Source organism: Chanos chanos, chromosome 4 (assembly GCF_902362185.1).
Source record: "Chanos chanos chromosome 4, fChaCha1.1, whole genome shotgun sequence".
NCBI classification, from domain to species: domain Eukaryota; kingdom Metazoa; phylum Chordata; class Actinopteri; order Gonorynchiformes; family Chanidae; genus Chanos; species Chanos chanos.
The window spans coordinates 51,623,852-51,639,212 of record NC_044498.1 but is presented as its reverse complement, the minus strand read 5'-3'; the positions used below and the strand labels follow the sequence as shown (position 1 = coordinate 51,639,212).

Here is a 15,361-nt window from a genome sequence, read left to right as displayed (position 1 = left end):
ATGAACATAAATACAACCTATAATAAGCAAAAATAAATCTTTTTATCTTCCACTTATTCAGTTCACGTCAATGCAAGTAACCTAAGTCATATATGAATATATATATGAATCAGTCAGTAATTATTATTTTAATGGGTTAGCGCTGTCTACACCATCACAAAATACCTCTATACACAGCACTATAGGCCACCCTACACATTACTGTTGGCCTGGTTTAATAAGCAACACAATTTGATATGATATGTAATAGAGACACAGCAGAGGGACCCCCTATCAGCCAAGAGGCCCTTGGCCTGAAAAACACTGAAGATCGACACAGCTGGTTTGGTTATGACACGCCTTGGCCTTGGGTCACAACCGTGAATGGGTTTTTACCAGTGTACGCTCCCTGTTTCTGTGTGGTCACATTTCAACCTTTTTCAATAACAGCACTCCACAATAAATATTCACCAAAGAAAACAAATTTCCCTGTTTGGATTTATTCCTGAGTGCACTGTGAGTTTCAATAACAGAGGCTTTTATTGGAGAAACATTTCTGCTGAACACATGAACACAGAATGACACTTTGTTCCATGACTAAGTCGACTTAAAGTAATTAAGATTTTATATGTGTTGGACACAACTGGGAAATGACTAACTGGTATTTAATCAAACATAATAATGTATCCCATACACTCAAATTATAATGCAATGCCTTTAAAAACAAACTTATAAACAAAAAAGAGTCACCAAACTCTTGAATTGTCAAAAAGCCTCTTCATCCTAAAAACAACAACAGCATTTTAGAACCTCCAGGAAAGTCTGGCAGGGACTCTGTGTGTGTGTGTGTTTGCAGAGGAAAAAAAACAGATTAATTTTGGTCTGTTGTTTGACTGTAATAGCTTCAGTACAGAGCTGAGTCAGCTGAAGTCTTACAAATATGCAGTGTCTCTCTGCCACTCAGGAATCTCACCACACTACACATCACACCACTATTGTTCAAAATAAACTGTAAGACTTCACATCCTGCTTTGCGGATGTTAAGAAGAACACAGCACAAACTTTTTGTTTTTGTAAACTTGTGGTATAACCACCAGTCTGTTACAAGACACAATATGACTCAACAACAAAGTCACCACATGTACTGAAGCAGAGGAGAAAGACCACAGTGCACTTACCTATAAGACACTGTGCATCCAGTTTTCATACCCGTTTTATTCATCTGAGAACATAACACGTGGAAAAGAGATAATGGTTTGCACTGAAAATCACAACAGAAATGCAACACACAGTTATTTATTTCAGAGTTGTATTCATTTGCAAACCAAGAGAAATAAAAACAAAAAGTACTTCTACACACAGTCTTACGTTTTTAACATTTCATGCTTCTTGTTTTTGAGTGAGCTGAGAAGAATAGTGGGGGACAAGAACAATTACCCACAGAGCGTCACACGCCCCAGTGTGAGTCTGTCCCGAACACACTTCTCCCACCCCTGCCTCCTCTTCCTCGTCTTCCTCCCCCGTCACCCCTCGCTCTGGGAGCCATCAGCTCCTTCTCTCGCTGATGTTTGTCATACCGCTCCGCCATCAAAACCAGTTCTTCTGGAACATCCTGAGAGACGTGAATTAAACACAAATACAGCAGAGAAATCAACCAAGCCTTCAGACCAGATCTGGGTTTGGGTTGATTTTTAAGGAATGATAATAATGAAAAGTACAAACATCTCGTAAAACGTGTCAGTCAGCCTGTGTGATGTCTTGGTTATGGGCTGGGTAAGGAAGAGATGTGTTTGGATATTTCGTGTGTGTGTGTATGTGTGTGTGTGATTATGTCGAGTACCTGGCCAGCTCTCTCAAGGATGTGAATAAGTTCACTCGCCATCTTCCAGTCTGCCCTTGTTACCAGGGTAACGGAGGCCCCACACCGCCTATGTCCACACAGATGATTGTTCATTAAAAAGGAAGCGCCTATAACCACATGTCAAGCTAACAGACAGCCGGTTAAGCAGTAACTTGTCTCTCTGTCTCTCTCTCTCTCTCTCGGCACTGACCCTGCGCGCCCTGTCCGGCCCACTCGATGGACGTACTCCTCAATATTCCGTGGAAAGTCGTAGTTGAAGACATGTGTGATGTCGTGGACATCCAGTCCTCTCGAGGCCAGATCCGTGGCCACAAGAATACGCACACGGCCTACACACCACACACACACACACACACACACACACACACACACACACACACACACACACAGAGTAATTCGATGAAAAGAACTGAATGGTTGAAAGGAAGTTAAGAAGCACAGAGCTAATGCTGACTAACTCTGGCACAATAAGCCAGGCTAAAGTAGGGGTATAAAGGTTGGTAATGTTATTTTGAAGTTCCCGTGTGGTTTTTGGTTTAATATTCAGACAAGCTACCTGACAGATGACCTGGGCTTTGCCGAAGTGAATTAGCTGCAGGGCTATGAATTTTTAAATTACGTGGTGAACACAAGTTGCTTTAGTTTAACACGTCAGCACACGTTTTTTTTTGGTTTTGTTTTTTTACACTATTACACATACTGAAGCAGAAGGTTCCAAACGCACGGTTTGGTCCAATGATCCTCTATCCTTACACGTCACCAAAAAACACATAAAATCCCCCTACAGACTAACTGGCCAATCAGGGCCTCCTCATCTCCCATGAGCCCCGCCCTCCTGATGGGCTCTTCGAGTGTACACACCGTCTTTAAAGTCCTGCAGGGCCTCCTCACGGTCACTCTGCTCCCTGTCTCCATGCAGAGACTGAACGGCTATGCCCCTCAGACACAGATCGCTGGACAGGTCGTCCGCTCTGAACAGGCCCAAACAACAACAACAACAACAACAACAACATTACACCACACACAACTGACATCATCAGCGACAGGTTCTTTTTAACAACTAGTAACGGAATAACGGACAGACAGGCTTTTGATTTGGGTTTGAAACATGTTTGATTACGCTCAAGTCATATGAAAGCAGGTCTGATGCCACCATGTGTGTGAGAATGGATCTATTTCAAAACGCCTGAGTAAACCATAAACATTTGAGACGTCTCTGTCCTTATGTAGAGTGGAAAAACACTCTCACATACACATTCATATACAGCTTTCCACCCCCTGAAGGCCAATACTACTGTTGCTATATTTTTTTTTCCCCCCACAAAAGAAGTCTCGGCTCAATCAAAGGAATGTCGTAAACGATTTACAAGAATCTGATGAACAATGTCGAGAACGGATTCAGTCCCGTGAGGCAGCATGACAAAGAGTTGCCTGCTAAAGTCTCTCAGCATTAAAACAAATAAATAAATGCCCATGAAATCCATTCTCTTCCTGCAGCGAAAGAACTAAGTTTTTAAAAACATTTTTTTTTTTTTTTTTGCTATCAGCTGCATTATAGATGTATTAGTGAAATTCAACTAGATTGCAAGTTTGCAGTTTCATTTTCCCTGCTGAGGGGTGTGGCCAGCAGAGAAATGAGAGTGGGAGAGGGGAGGAGTCAAACCCATCAACACTCCTGACTGTCAGACAACACTGTGTTTTCTGACTACAGCACACCAGTGCCCTGCCCTTTCCCAGACACCAGAAAGAACAGCTTTCATTTCTGGAGAAGAGCGAACCTTTTAGGCACATAGTAATTCCACTGCACCCCAGCGGATAACTGGCTCCAGAAATCGAAACTGACAGAGAGAGTAGAGTCATCACCGAGGGGGATGGAGATCACTTCTCAAAAAAACAAAAAACAAAACAAAACCAGCCCCACAAGCAAGCACCTGCATGGCTGCAGTTTAACATGAAACGAAAATGGAAGCCTTTGACCCACATCGCAGAAAACTGTCAACTTTTCTTTTTTTTTGTTTTGAATTTTTTCTCATTTCCCTTTTTTTTTTGCTGGGAAGATGTGGTATCTCCTGACAGTGGGGGACCTTTTTTTTTTTGCTGGGAAGATGTGGTATCTCCCTGACAGTGGGGTGGTGGTTGTGAGGCGGGAACTTTGAAGCTGTTTACTCACACGATTTTTTTCCCTACGAATATCAGGACTTTGTCCTGGGGTTCCATGTTGTGGATGAAATCAAAAACGTATGCTTTTTTCTCCTCCTCCTGAACAAAAAGCACTCTCTGCTCCACTGTGTTCACTGCCTTTACCCACGAGAGGAAGGAGGGAGAGGGAGAGAGAGAGAGGGAGAAAGAGAGGAAATTGATGGTTATTGTGATCCTAAATTTAGGTTCTGATATTTTCGTGAACAGGCTGTAGACAAAGCCAGGGTCTGTCTACTCACTGCAAGGTCGAGGGTACCAACGTAGACCATCATAGGGTCTGTGAGGTAAGACTTGGCCAGACGCCTCACGCCCGAAGGCCAGGTGGCACTGGAGTAAGGGACAGAGGAGAGGACAGTAGTGTCAGTGAAACCATCATGGACGTGAAGTGTGTGTCTAAACATAGCTCACACACACACACACACACGAATTCTGCGTGGGAAATATAAACAGCTGATGCTCAGGACAACCATAAGATTCATTTTAACAAACAAGTAAGTAAACAAACACTAATAAAACTGATACTACTTGTTCAGTGGTGATTTAAATCCTCACTTTTCATGTCAATGAAATATCACACACCTTCTCTTCAACCTTCTGCTTGTGGAAATGATCAATATAAGGGTTATCAGTGCAGACACAACACACTGAGCAGTGTATGAGTGTGTGTGTGTGTGAGAGAGAGAGAGAGAACACACCCAGCAGAGAGTGTGATTGTGAGTGTGTGCAATGAGAGCATACCAAGCAGAATGTGTGTGTGTGTGTGTGTGAGAACACACTGAGGACACAAACAGACTTTGCAGAACGGATTTATTGTCAATTTAACTGAATCTGAATGAACGGATCAGTACTGACTCTATTAACAACACAGAGACCACACAGCACTTGGACTGGACCATTTCATCCTCATTTCTGTTGTTCTAACGGCCAGACTGGTACCGGTGGCCCAGTGTTACCTGGTCATGACTGTCTGCCTGTCTGGGCGAATATCCAGAATTATTTTCATAATTTGTGGTTCGAATCCCATATCCAACATACGATCTGCTTCATCCAACACCTGGAAGCCAAAACACACACACACACACACACACACACACATCACACTCTTCAGTTACTCAACTGTCTACAGAGTAGATGCTGAGTGAGGATTTACTAACCTTCAGTTCTAACAAAAGATTACCCCTGAAATCATTTACTAACCTTCAGTTCTAACAAAAGATTACCCCTGAAATCATTTACTAACCTTCACTTCTAACAAAAGATTACCCCTGAAATCATTTACTAACCTTCACTTCTAACAAAAGATTACCCCTGAAATCTTCTGTAAACACACAATTCTTTTTTTTTTTTTTTCTTTTCTTTTGGTCACGCCAAGCAATCAGCGGCGATCGGTCACTAAACATTGGTGGAAAAAGTCAGACGCATCTGGGCGGAGGTAAGACTGGTCAGACTACACCTTTAAGACGATCACCCCCTCCCCTCCCCTCCCCTCCACCCACGCCTTCCCAGAACTCCCCTCACACCCACCAGGTACGTGACGGAGCGCAGGTTGATGAGTCCGTTCATCTGCAGGTCGTTTAGTCGTCCCGGGGTGGCGATGACGATGTCCACGCCGCCGCTGACCGCGTTAATCTGCCCTCTCCGGTCTCCTCCGCCGTACACACAGACACTGCAAACACACATTCAGACACAGCGCTGGTCTTCACGGTCCAGCGGCGACACAACCGCTCTCAACAGGCCGAAGCCAAAAGACAGCCGGGAGAGAAAGACCTCAGAGCTGGAACAGGCTTAGGCCATTTCTACTGCCAGACCAGGGGGACTTCATTTAAGTGACAATGAGACAGAATATGCCCCTTGGTTGTTGTCCTATGGGACAGTTTTAACTTTAGGCTCATGTTTGGGTTAACAGACATGTCCCGGTTTAGGGGGAACACCTTCCCTTCCTGGTGTGACCCACCTCCCCTCATCAGGTTATCGGCTCTCCTGACATCACCTGTGTGTGTGTATAAGGCAGGAGGAACTGTTTTGGTGAGGAGTTGCTGTGCATTAGGAAGGGAACTGACGTAAGCTGCTTAATGCTAAACGCACACAGGAGAACACGCCCGCGCGGACCAGGCACGCCGACGAAATATCAGAGCAAGAGGGCGCGTGGGACCCGGGGCATGCACACCTCTGCAGGTTGTCATGGAAACGCAGGAGCTCTGCTGTTCAAACCCACAGAGCTGCACGGGGTCATGTGGCTGCGTGGTTGTTTAGATACAGGGGTGTAACTTTTACCTTCTGAAACCCTTGTAGCTGTACTTGTTACACTCAGACTCTATCTGGAGTGCCAGTTCTCGGGTGGGTGTCAGCACTAACATACCAGGGCCTTCCCGCTTGTCTCTCCGCCTGAAAACACACACACGCACACACACACGTCACGCGCACACACACAGAGCCAGGGATACACACGCATGCACACACACACACACAGGCACACACACAGAGAGGCAGAGACATACAGCTACACTGGGTTCACAACACGAGCATCAACTGCTTATAAATAATGATATAACAAGATTAAAATCAGACGCTTATAAATAATAATATAACAAGATTAAAATCAGACGCTTATAAATAATGATATAACAAGATTAAAATCGGATGCTTATAAATAATGATATAACAATATTAAAATCAGACACTTATAAATAGTGATGGAACAAGATTAAAATTAGATGCTTTGAACTGTGAGCCCCGGGAAAACCAGTCCTGCCAGTCAACGACACACCTTTCTGATGAATTCGATTCTTTGTGCTCTTCAATAAAAAGTTGTACTGCGACAGAAAGCAATACTTTCTAAATGACACAAGCAGACAGATGAAAACTGACAGAAACTTGTGATTAAAACCCTTTCAACTTGAAACCACATTCAACGATCCCCGGCTTTCAGTGGTAAAGCACATTAAAAGTGAACTTCTGTGCGGAAACTAGAATCTGCGTACTCAGGGACTGCCCCTATTGGAGCTGTATTTCTGGCAGGTTGTGCGAGTGGTTGGATGCCAACGTTTTGCTGACTACAGTTTGTTACACAGATATGAGGCTTCTCTGTCAGGTATGCGCAGGGCTCGAGACTGCGACAATTTTTTGAGTGTGTGCGAGTTAAAATTTCGTGCGAGTGCATGACGATCGTTCGACTGTTTTGGTGCACGGTTACTGCGTTAACCACTGCGGTTGAAAGTGGTACTTTCTTTTTTACTGGTTCAGTCAGTCTCACCTGCCTGCACCCGCCCTGCCTGCACTCTCTCTCTCCCCCTGCCCCTGCCTGCACTCTCTCTCTCTCTGCCCCTGCCTGCACTCTCTCTCTCTCTGCCCCTGCCTGCACTCTCTCTCTCTCTCTCTCTGCCCCTGCCTGCACTCTCTCTCTCTCTCTGCCCCTGCCTGCACTCTCTCTCTCTCTCTCTCTCCCTGCCTGCACTCTCTCTCTCTCTCTCTCTCTCTCTCTCCCTGCCTGCACTCTCTCTCTCTCTCCCCCTGCCTGCACTCTCTCTCTCTCTCCCCCTGCCTGCACTCTCTCTCTCTCTCCCCCTGCCTGCACTCTCTCTCTCTCTCTCTCCCCCTGCCTGCACTCTCTCTCTCTCTCTGCCCCTGCCTGCACTCTCTCTCTCTCTGCCCCTGCCTGCACTCTCTCTCTCTCTCCCCCTGCCTGCACTCTCTCTCTCTGCCCCTGCCTGCACTCTCTCTCTCTCTGCCCCTGCCTGCACTCTCTCTCTCTGCCCCTGCCTGCACTCTCTCTCTCTCTGCCCCTGCCTGCACTCTCTCTCTCTTCCCCTGCCTGCACTCTCTCTCTCTCCCCCTGCCTGCACTCTCTCTCTCTCTCTGCCCCTGCCTGCACTCTCTCTCTCTCTCTGCCCCTGCCTGCACTCTCTCTCTCTCTCTCTCTCCCTGCACTCTCTCTCTCTCTCTCTCCCTGCCTGCACTCTCTCTCTCTCTCTCCCAGCTCGCCTTAGAGTGGAATTTGCTTATTTTAAACTTATTAATGATCTGAGGTCTTTTCTGAATGTATGGTGTGTTGGAAATGTGTTGTGTTCTGTTGTTAACGAAGAGCTTTGTATGTCTTTATGAAGAATAGAATGTATATCTTGAGCGTATGGTTTCAAGGGGAAGGATGGAATGGGGGTTTTCTCTGTAGGGGAGGGGTTCGGGGGAGGCATCACTTAATATGGACAAAACCAAATTGATGTATTAAAGGCAATGTAAATCTCAAAAAAAAAAAAAAAATCTCTCTCTCCCTGCCTGCACTCTCTCTCTCTCTCTCCCCTGCCTGCACTCTCTCTCTCTCTCTCTCTCTCTGCCCCTGCCTGCACGCACTCTCTCTCTCTCTCTGCCCCTGCCTGCACTCTCTCTCTCTCTCTGCCCCTGCCTGCACGCACTCTCTCTCTCTCTCTGCCCCTGCCTGCACTCTCTCTCTCTCTCTGCCCCTGCCTGCACTCTCTCTCTCTCTCCCCCTGCCTGCACTCTCTCTCTCTCTCTCTCCCTGCCTGCACTCTCTCTCTCTCTCTCTCTCCCTGCCTGCACTCTCTCTCTCTCTCTCTCCCTGCCTGCACTCTCTCTCTCTCTCTCTCTCCCTGCCTGCACTCTCTCTCTCTCTCTCCCTGCCTGCACTCTCTCTCTCTCTGCCCCTGCCTGCACTCTCTCTCTCTCTCTCTCCCTGCCTGCACTCTCTCTCTCTCTCTCTCTCCCTGCCTGCACTCTCTCTCTCTCTCCCCCTGCCTGCACTCTCTCTCTCTCTCTCCCTGCCTGCACTCTCTCTCTCTGCCCCTGCCTGCACTCTCTCTCTCTCTCTGCCCCTGCCTGCACTCTCTCTCTCTCTCTGCCCCTGCCTGCACTCTCTCTCTCTCTCTGCCCCTGCCTGCACTCTCTCTCTCTCTGCCCCTGCCTGCACTCTCTCTCTCTCTCCCCCTGCCTGCACTCTCTCTCTCTCTCTCTCTCTGCCCCTGCCTGCACTCTCTCTCTCTCTCTCTCTCTGCCCCTGCCTGCACTCTCTCTCTCTCTCTCTCTCTGCCCCTGCCTGCACTCTCTCTCTCTCTCTCTCTCTGCCCCTGCCTGCACTCTCTCTCTCTCTCTCTCTCTGCCCCTGCCTGCACTCTCTCTCTCTCTCTGCCCCTGCCTGCACTCTCTCTCTCTCTCTGCCCCTGCCTGCACTCTCTCTCTCTCTCTGCCCCTGCCTGCACTCTCTCTCTCTCTCTCTCTCCCTGCCTGCACTCTCTCTCTCTCTCTCTCTCTCTCTGCCTGCACTCTCTCTCTCTCTCTCTCTCTCTCTCTCCCTGCCTGCACTCTCTCTCTCTGCCCCTGCCTGCACTCTCTCTCTCTCTGCCCCTGCCTGCACTCTCTCTCTCTCTCCCCCTGCCTGCACTCTCTCTCTCTCTCCCCCTGCCTGCACTCTCTCTCTCTGCCCCTGCCTGCACTCTCTCTCTCTCTGCCCCTGCCTGCACTCTCTCTCTCTCTGCCCCTGCCTGCACTCTCTCTCTCTGCCCCTGCCTGCACTCTCTCTCTCTCTGCCCCTGCCTGCACTCTCTCTCTCTCTCTCTCTCTCTCTCTCTCTCTCTCTCTCCCTGCCTGCACTCTCTCTCTCTCTCTCTCTCTCCCTGCCTGCACTCCGGAGAGACTGACGATAGCTTAGCGTTTATGGCCTCAGCTTTGTTAAACAGCGCGGGTATCTCACAGGGACTGGAGGAGCCGTCTTACATAGCGTTATGTTTTGCTTTTATTTGATAAGATTGGTGTTATTCTATCTTTTAAAATGATATAATAGAACATGACCTATTTTATCAGAGAAACTTAATGTTCAGATTAAAAACATTTTGCAAACATCAAGTCTGGAGTCACTGTCAACCTTTACTTTAATGCAAAACTGGGGTATGCAAATGAAGACAACTATTCATCAGCATGCAAGGCCACTGATTAATAACATGCTGCACAAAAAAAAAAATAAATAAAAAAAAAAAAAAAGGAGGGGGGGGGGACCACATCATGTGCTGGTGCCACCAACAGAGAAAGTTGACAGCACCAGTGCCACCAGTGTACCCAGTGGAGAAGTTAGTCTGGAGCCCCTGCATGTAGATCCAAACCCATATTCTTTTGTTGTCTTTCAGATTCCAGCTTTTTGGTTTGTTTAGTGTGACCAACAGAGAGTTGCTGGAACAATTAAAATATGTGAAGGTTGGCATGGCCAAAGACATCAATACATTTTTGATTTGTCAGCTTTATTCCTACATCCTGCATGGTCAGCCAAGGCTGTAATCTACCGGACAGAAACCAGCGCCTTCCTTCACTCCTCAAAATCAGAATTTGCTTTACGGCCAAGTAGGCTGCCCCTACAAGGAACTGTTTTGGTATGATGGTGCTCCATACAATACGACATTAATCCTAACTGCATACTTGGCGGCGTTTCGTTAAATTCTTGTTTGTGGCATTTCCTGTTTGTTGCGATGCTCGTCGCGGAAACAGAGCCTGCAACCACTGGCTACCCTCATCTAACATTAGGAGAAAAATTATGTCACCTGCCACATCAAAAAAAATCACTTCCTAGTTTCTGGATGAGTTCATTCATTTGAGTTCACACATTTCGGTCACGCTGGCAAAATTCAAAGAAACGCGACACAGTTATGATTCAGCTTTGAAATTTCTGACTGCAGTCCACAGGTTGCCTGATCAATAAGCCAAAAAAAAAAGAAAAGAAACAGTTTCTGTTTCACAGACTTACAGAGGTTGCTGGTCCATGTGAATGAAGCCAGGGAGCAGATAGGCCAGGGTCTTTCCAGTGCCTGTCTGGGCTATTCCAATCAGGTCCAGCCCACTCAGAACTATAGGCCAGGCCTGGGACTGTACCAGAACAGAAAAGCAATTACACAGTCTTATACAACACTACACAACCACACACTGCACCACACAACACACTGTTGGTACTGTCAAACATCCAGTTGAGGTTTCCACGATGTGAAACAGGCTAAACTTCCTTTTGACCTAATTAAAACAAACAACTGACAGTGCAGACAACCAGAGAACTTGTCCAACTGTATGTCATATGCACCAGCAATATGGCATTTAGGCCATATTACAGCAATGCAGGTGAGTATGCAACTCAGACAGCTCCCATATTCTCTATAACACATGCCATCAAAACGTCTGTAGGGTAGAGGACGCCACACACACACACAGAGAGACACACACACACACACACACACAGACACACAGACACACGCACGCACGCACGCACGCACGCACGCACAGAGAGACACGCACACACACACACACAGATCACACTACATTAAATGAAGCCACGAAGCTCTGATGACTGGTTAGCTTTGATCTACTCATACAGAGCCTAACAGGACTGCGTAAGAGATGCTGAAAGTGAAATACTCTATCACTTAATCAGACACTCAGTCTGACTGATTTACAGAATCTAACACTGCAAACTTCTCTGCATTTACAAAACCGTGACAAACAACAAAACGGAGATCCAACACTTAAAGTGAATCATATCATGCCAGACGCTGACTAAAGCATCGTTGTTGGGGTTAAAGGACAACTGATTATTGTGAAAAAGTTACGGTACTTTCCTCAAACAATTACAATAACACCAGGGTCCTTGAGCCATATGTAAAACATAGTAGTGGTATGTGCGGTTTATGACATTAACCACACCCTTACAACAACAGTGATGGTACTCTTAACATGTGTGCATGTGAAATGTTTCCTGAGACTTGGTATAATATATAGTACAGTCTATACTGGACTGTGCGCGTGTGTGTACACTGGTCTTTATATTACATACTGTGTGCTGTATATTGTTTATTATATTGCATACAACGTATGGTGTACGCTGCATTGTCTGTTACTCCCCATCTTTCTGTCTCTGTTCACTTTTTTATACTGTGGCAAAAAAGAACCCCCCCCCCGCCGGGGTAAATAAAGTTCATCTTTTGTCTTAAACGGCTGGAAAGCCCCGGTCCTCCGTAAAACAAAGGCATCACGCAGGACATCTCTGTGTTCAGATCTGTTAGCGACATCCGTGAGAATGTACCGGAAAAACTTATGCACGAAGGCCAATCAGAGGACTCGAATTTGCTGGGCTGTACACTCTAAGGCTGATGACATGACCCATGTAAATGAGCTGACAATATGGACTTAAAAAAATAAAAAAATTCTCAGCAGTTTTTCACGCGGGGAGTTACAGTGCCAGCACGGAGGGAGGGGGGAATCTGGCGTACCTGAATCGGGGTTGGCTTCTGAAACCCCACCCGGATAATGTTCTCCATAATACCCGGGTAGGGAGAAAAAGCCTCCTCAAATGTGTGCACAGGGTTAGGAATGGCTCTTTTCTCTTTCTCCTTCAGGTCATCCACAAAAATATTGTTGTTGTCTTTTCTGGTGGGGGAGAGCCAGACAGAGGAGAGTGATTTTTATGAAGAACCAACGGAGAGGAATCCCTGGTGCCCGGGCTCTGACAGACACCAGTGAGTCACTACAGGAAGAGAACTGGAAAAAGGACCACACACTTATAGACAAAGCAGATCATCTGACAGATGACAGCCTCTCTGATTGGCTTAAGGTTCCCGCTCAAAACCTTAAAAAAAAAAAGAAGAAGAAGAAGAAGAAAAAAAAAGGAAAAAAAAAAAAAGAAAAAAAAAGAAAGATAAAACAAAACCTCAAATATTACCATCACACCTATCAAACACTGCCTTCTGCTGGATAATGTGAAGAGCTACAAGACTGTGTTACATCATGGTCCCGCCCATTAACTGACAGCGGTTGTAAAATATCTCTCATTCTAACTAGTAAAAGTTAGTGACTGTTTCTCTGTAATGATCTGATTTGTAACCAACGCACCTCCAGGCCTGCACCTCCTCCACACTACGCCTGCCCACACACTCAGCCTCCCTGTAGAAATCCTTTTTTATTGGGGGGAGATCTGCAGAGACCAATGTGATGTTTTAGGGAAGCACCAATTATTCCACCAAACCAGCCTCTTCAGTTACAGTCAAAGCATGCACACACACACACACACACAAAGCAAAGAAATTACTATAACCCGTTAATCTCCCGAACAGTCATTTCTCAGCCAACATAAGAAAACAGAAGCCCCTTAGTCACTTGTTCACTGGTGCAAGCATTAAAATGTTGTCAGCTGACGTGATGTCTTTCTGTTTGACACAGATGCAGCCCTTTCGTCTCTGGCTGCACTCACCCTGCCATTTCAGGGCCTCGTATTTGTGACGGTTCTCCCTCATAGCAGCCCAGTCTATGGGAGCCGGAGCTGGTGCCACGGGGGCCTGCAGTGCCGACGCTGGCCAGCAGGAGTCTCTTCTGGCCGAGGAGCAAGCGTGTCCTGAGACTGGGACAGACGCACAGGGCCATACATAGATGCATAATACAGAGATGCATTATACAGTGTCACTGAAAACGGCAGCTGCACAACCACACAAGGCTTCAGTTTAAAATATTCCCATCTAATTGGCAAACTGTGGTTCCTTGTGGTTGCTTCATGACGGCTAACTAAGATGACTACCCTGTTAGATGGGGGTGGGATGTGAATATTTTACGTTAATAGCCACACAAGCTGTATGTGATTTGGGAGAAACGGACATACAAAACAAGGGAGTGACTGGGTTTACTGTAAGACACCTGATGTTTTTTATCTGAACACTGCAAACCACTGACAAACCGTTAAATGCTTCAAGAAAAACCCTTCAAAACCTCTCACGTGGTTCCATTAACTCCCCAGTGTGACAACGTTGAGTTTTTAATTCCCCGCCAAAGCCCAGAACAGTCTACGCAACTTAAAGGTGTATTCCGAACAGGGAGAGCGCGGTTTCACTCTGTATAAGTTACCATTACGAAATCCACGGCCACCGTCTGAATCACCCAACACAATCTTCTCGATCATCTCTCTGGCTTTTTCCTGAGCATCATGGCTACCGAAGATAAGCAGTTCTCCTTCATAGTCTCCGCGATTAATCTGACACGGAAAAGATAACGATTCATTTCACGTACGTACGTCTTATATTTAATCAGAGTTCACGTCTCCAATCTGGTCTAGTGTTACTTTTTAAACAAAAAGCCATAACATTTGCAAAAATTACACAACTTGCCTTTATCTTGGTGCCACTATTCTCCTCAAGTTCACGAATTTTTGCACCACCTCGGCCTGTAATTGAAAGTTAAGCGAGTTCGATATTCGATACTGAATGTAGCTTGCTAACAAATATAACGTCAGAGGCTAGAGTTGTTACCCTCCCTAGCTCACCTATTACCCTCCCAATTGAGGAGTTCTCCACTGTGAGGGACACAGGTGAAGATGACCCCGTTCTCTTTCCACCAGTCCGGGGTCGTTCTTCCCTATCGCGGCCATGTTCTCCATTTCTGGACAACTTGCGGTCACCAAAATCCGAATTGAATTTACTGTCCTTCCAGTTCCGCCACTGCGAGCCATTTCTGTCAACTTTCCAGTGTAGCTCTCCGCTAACACGTTTACCGCCAACGCATACGTCAGTTGTCCCTCTAATTGCTGGAAATTTAAATTCTGTTTTCTCAGAGGGCTTTTCAATTGCGATTCCATTTTCATCATAATCATCTTCCCAATCCGACATTACAAAAGACGGATTCTGTCAAGCTTTCGCTGACGCTTGTAAAATCTTAAGTAAAAATAGACCGCCAGTTAACAAGCACGTAATTCAACATCCGTTTCTGTGACATAATGACCCCGTGCGTTGACCGTGATGTCACGTGATGTTACTTTAATTTTTGACCACCTACACTGCTTTTCAGTTCATTTCAGTGGCATTGAAGTCTCTGTAAGACATTTTGACAGGATTGTCTCTCTTGTTCTAATTTTCTAAATAGATATTTTTTTAAAAAACTAACAAAAAAAGCACAAGTTTCCAAATGAAGTATGTTTAGACAAAAACATTTTCTTTGGTTATTTGGTTTGGTTAACCATCCTCTGCTACCAGTAGCGTATCATTGGTTGGTACGCTGCCGCGGGAGAGACTATTCAAAAGACCTGTGTGCTTTGCGAAACTGAGACGTGCAATGTATATAGTGGACTTTTTGGTGGGGATCTGTGGGTTTGTACATAGCTTAAATCAGTGAATTTTTGTTGGGAAATTGTGCTGTTTAATTGTATGGTGTGTCTGTTTGTCTGTCGAGAGCACTTTGTAAATAATGTGCGCAGTTTTTTTTTTCTTTTGGAATAAATGTATGGTGAGGATTTTGCACATTGCACATAAAAGGACGGCGTAGGGTTTTTTTTTCATCATCGCCAGCAGCTGTAGTATAGTC

At 45.9% G+C, this 15,361-nt stretch overlaps 1 protein-coding gene across 1 annotated transcript; it reads right to left on the bottom strand.

Annotated features, from left to right (window-relative positions):
• Window positions 1–1,426: 1,426 nt before the first annotated feature.
• Window positions 1,427–14,670, bottom strand: ddx43 (DEAD (Asp-Glu-Ala-Asp) box polypeptide 43). The gene is made up of 16 exons (XM_030772434.1): window positions 14,328–14,670; window positions 14,173–14,228; window positions 13,913–14,039; window positions 13,269–13,409; window positions 12,911–12,992; window positions 12,292–12,448; window positions 10,782–10,900; window positions 6,314–6,424; window positions 5,564–5,705; window positions 4,993–5,093; window positions 4,279–4,366; window positions 4,011–4,138; window positions 2,702–2,811; window positions 2,031–2,169; window positions 1,820–1,907; window positions 1,427–1,591 (listed from the first exon to the last, which is right to left on the bottom strand). The coding sequence occupies exons 1-16, from the start codon at window positions 14,668–14,670 to the stop codon at window positions 1,427–1,429; spliced, it is 2,097 nt and encodes a 698-aa protein (XP_030628294.1).
• Window positions 14,671–15,361: the final 691 nt, after the last annotated feature.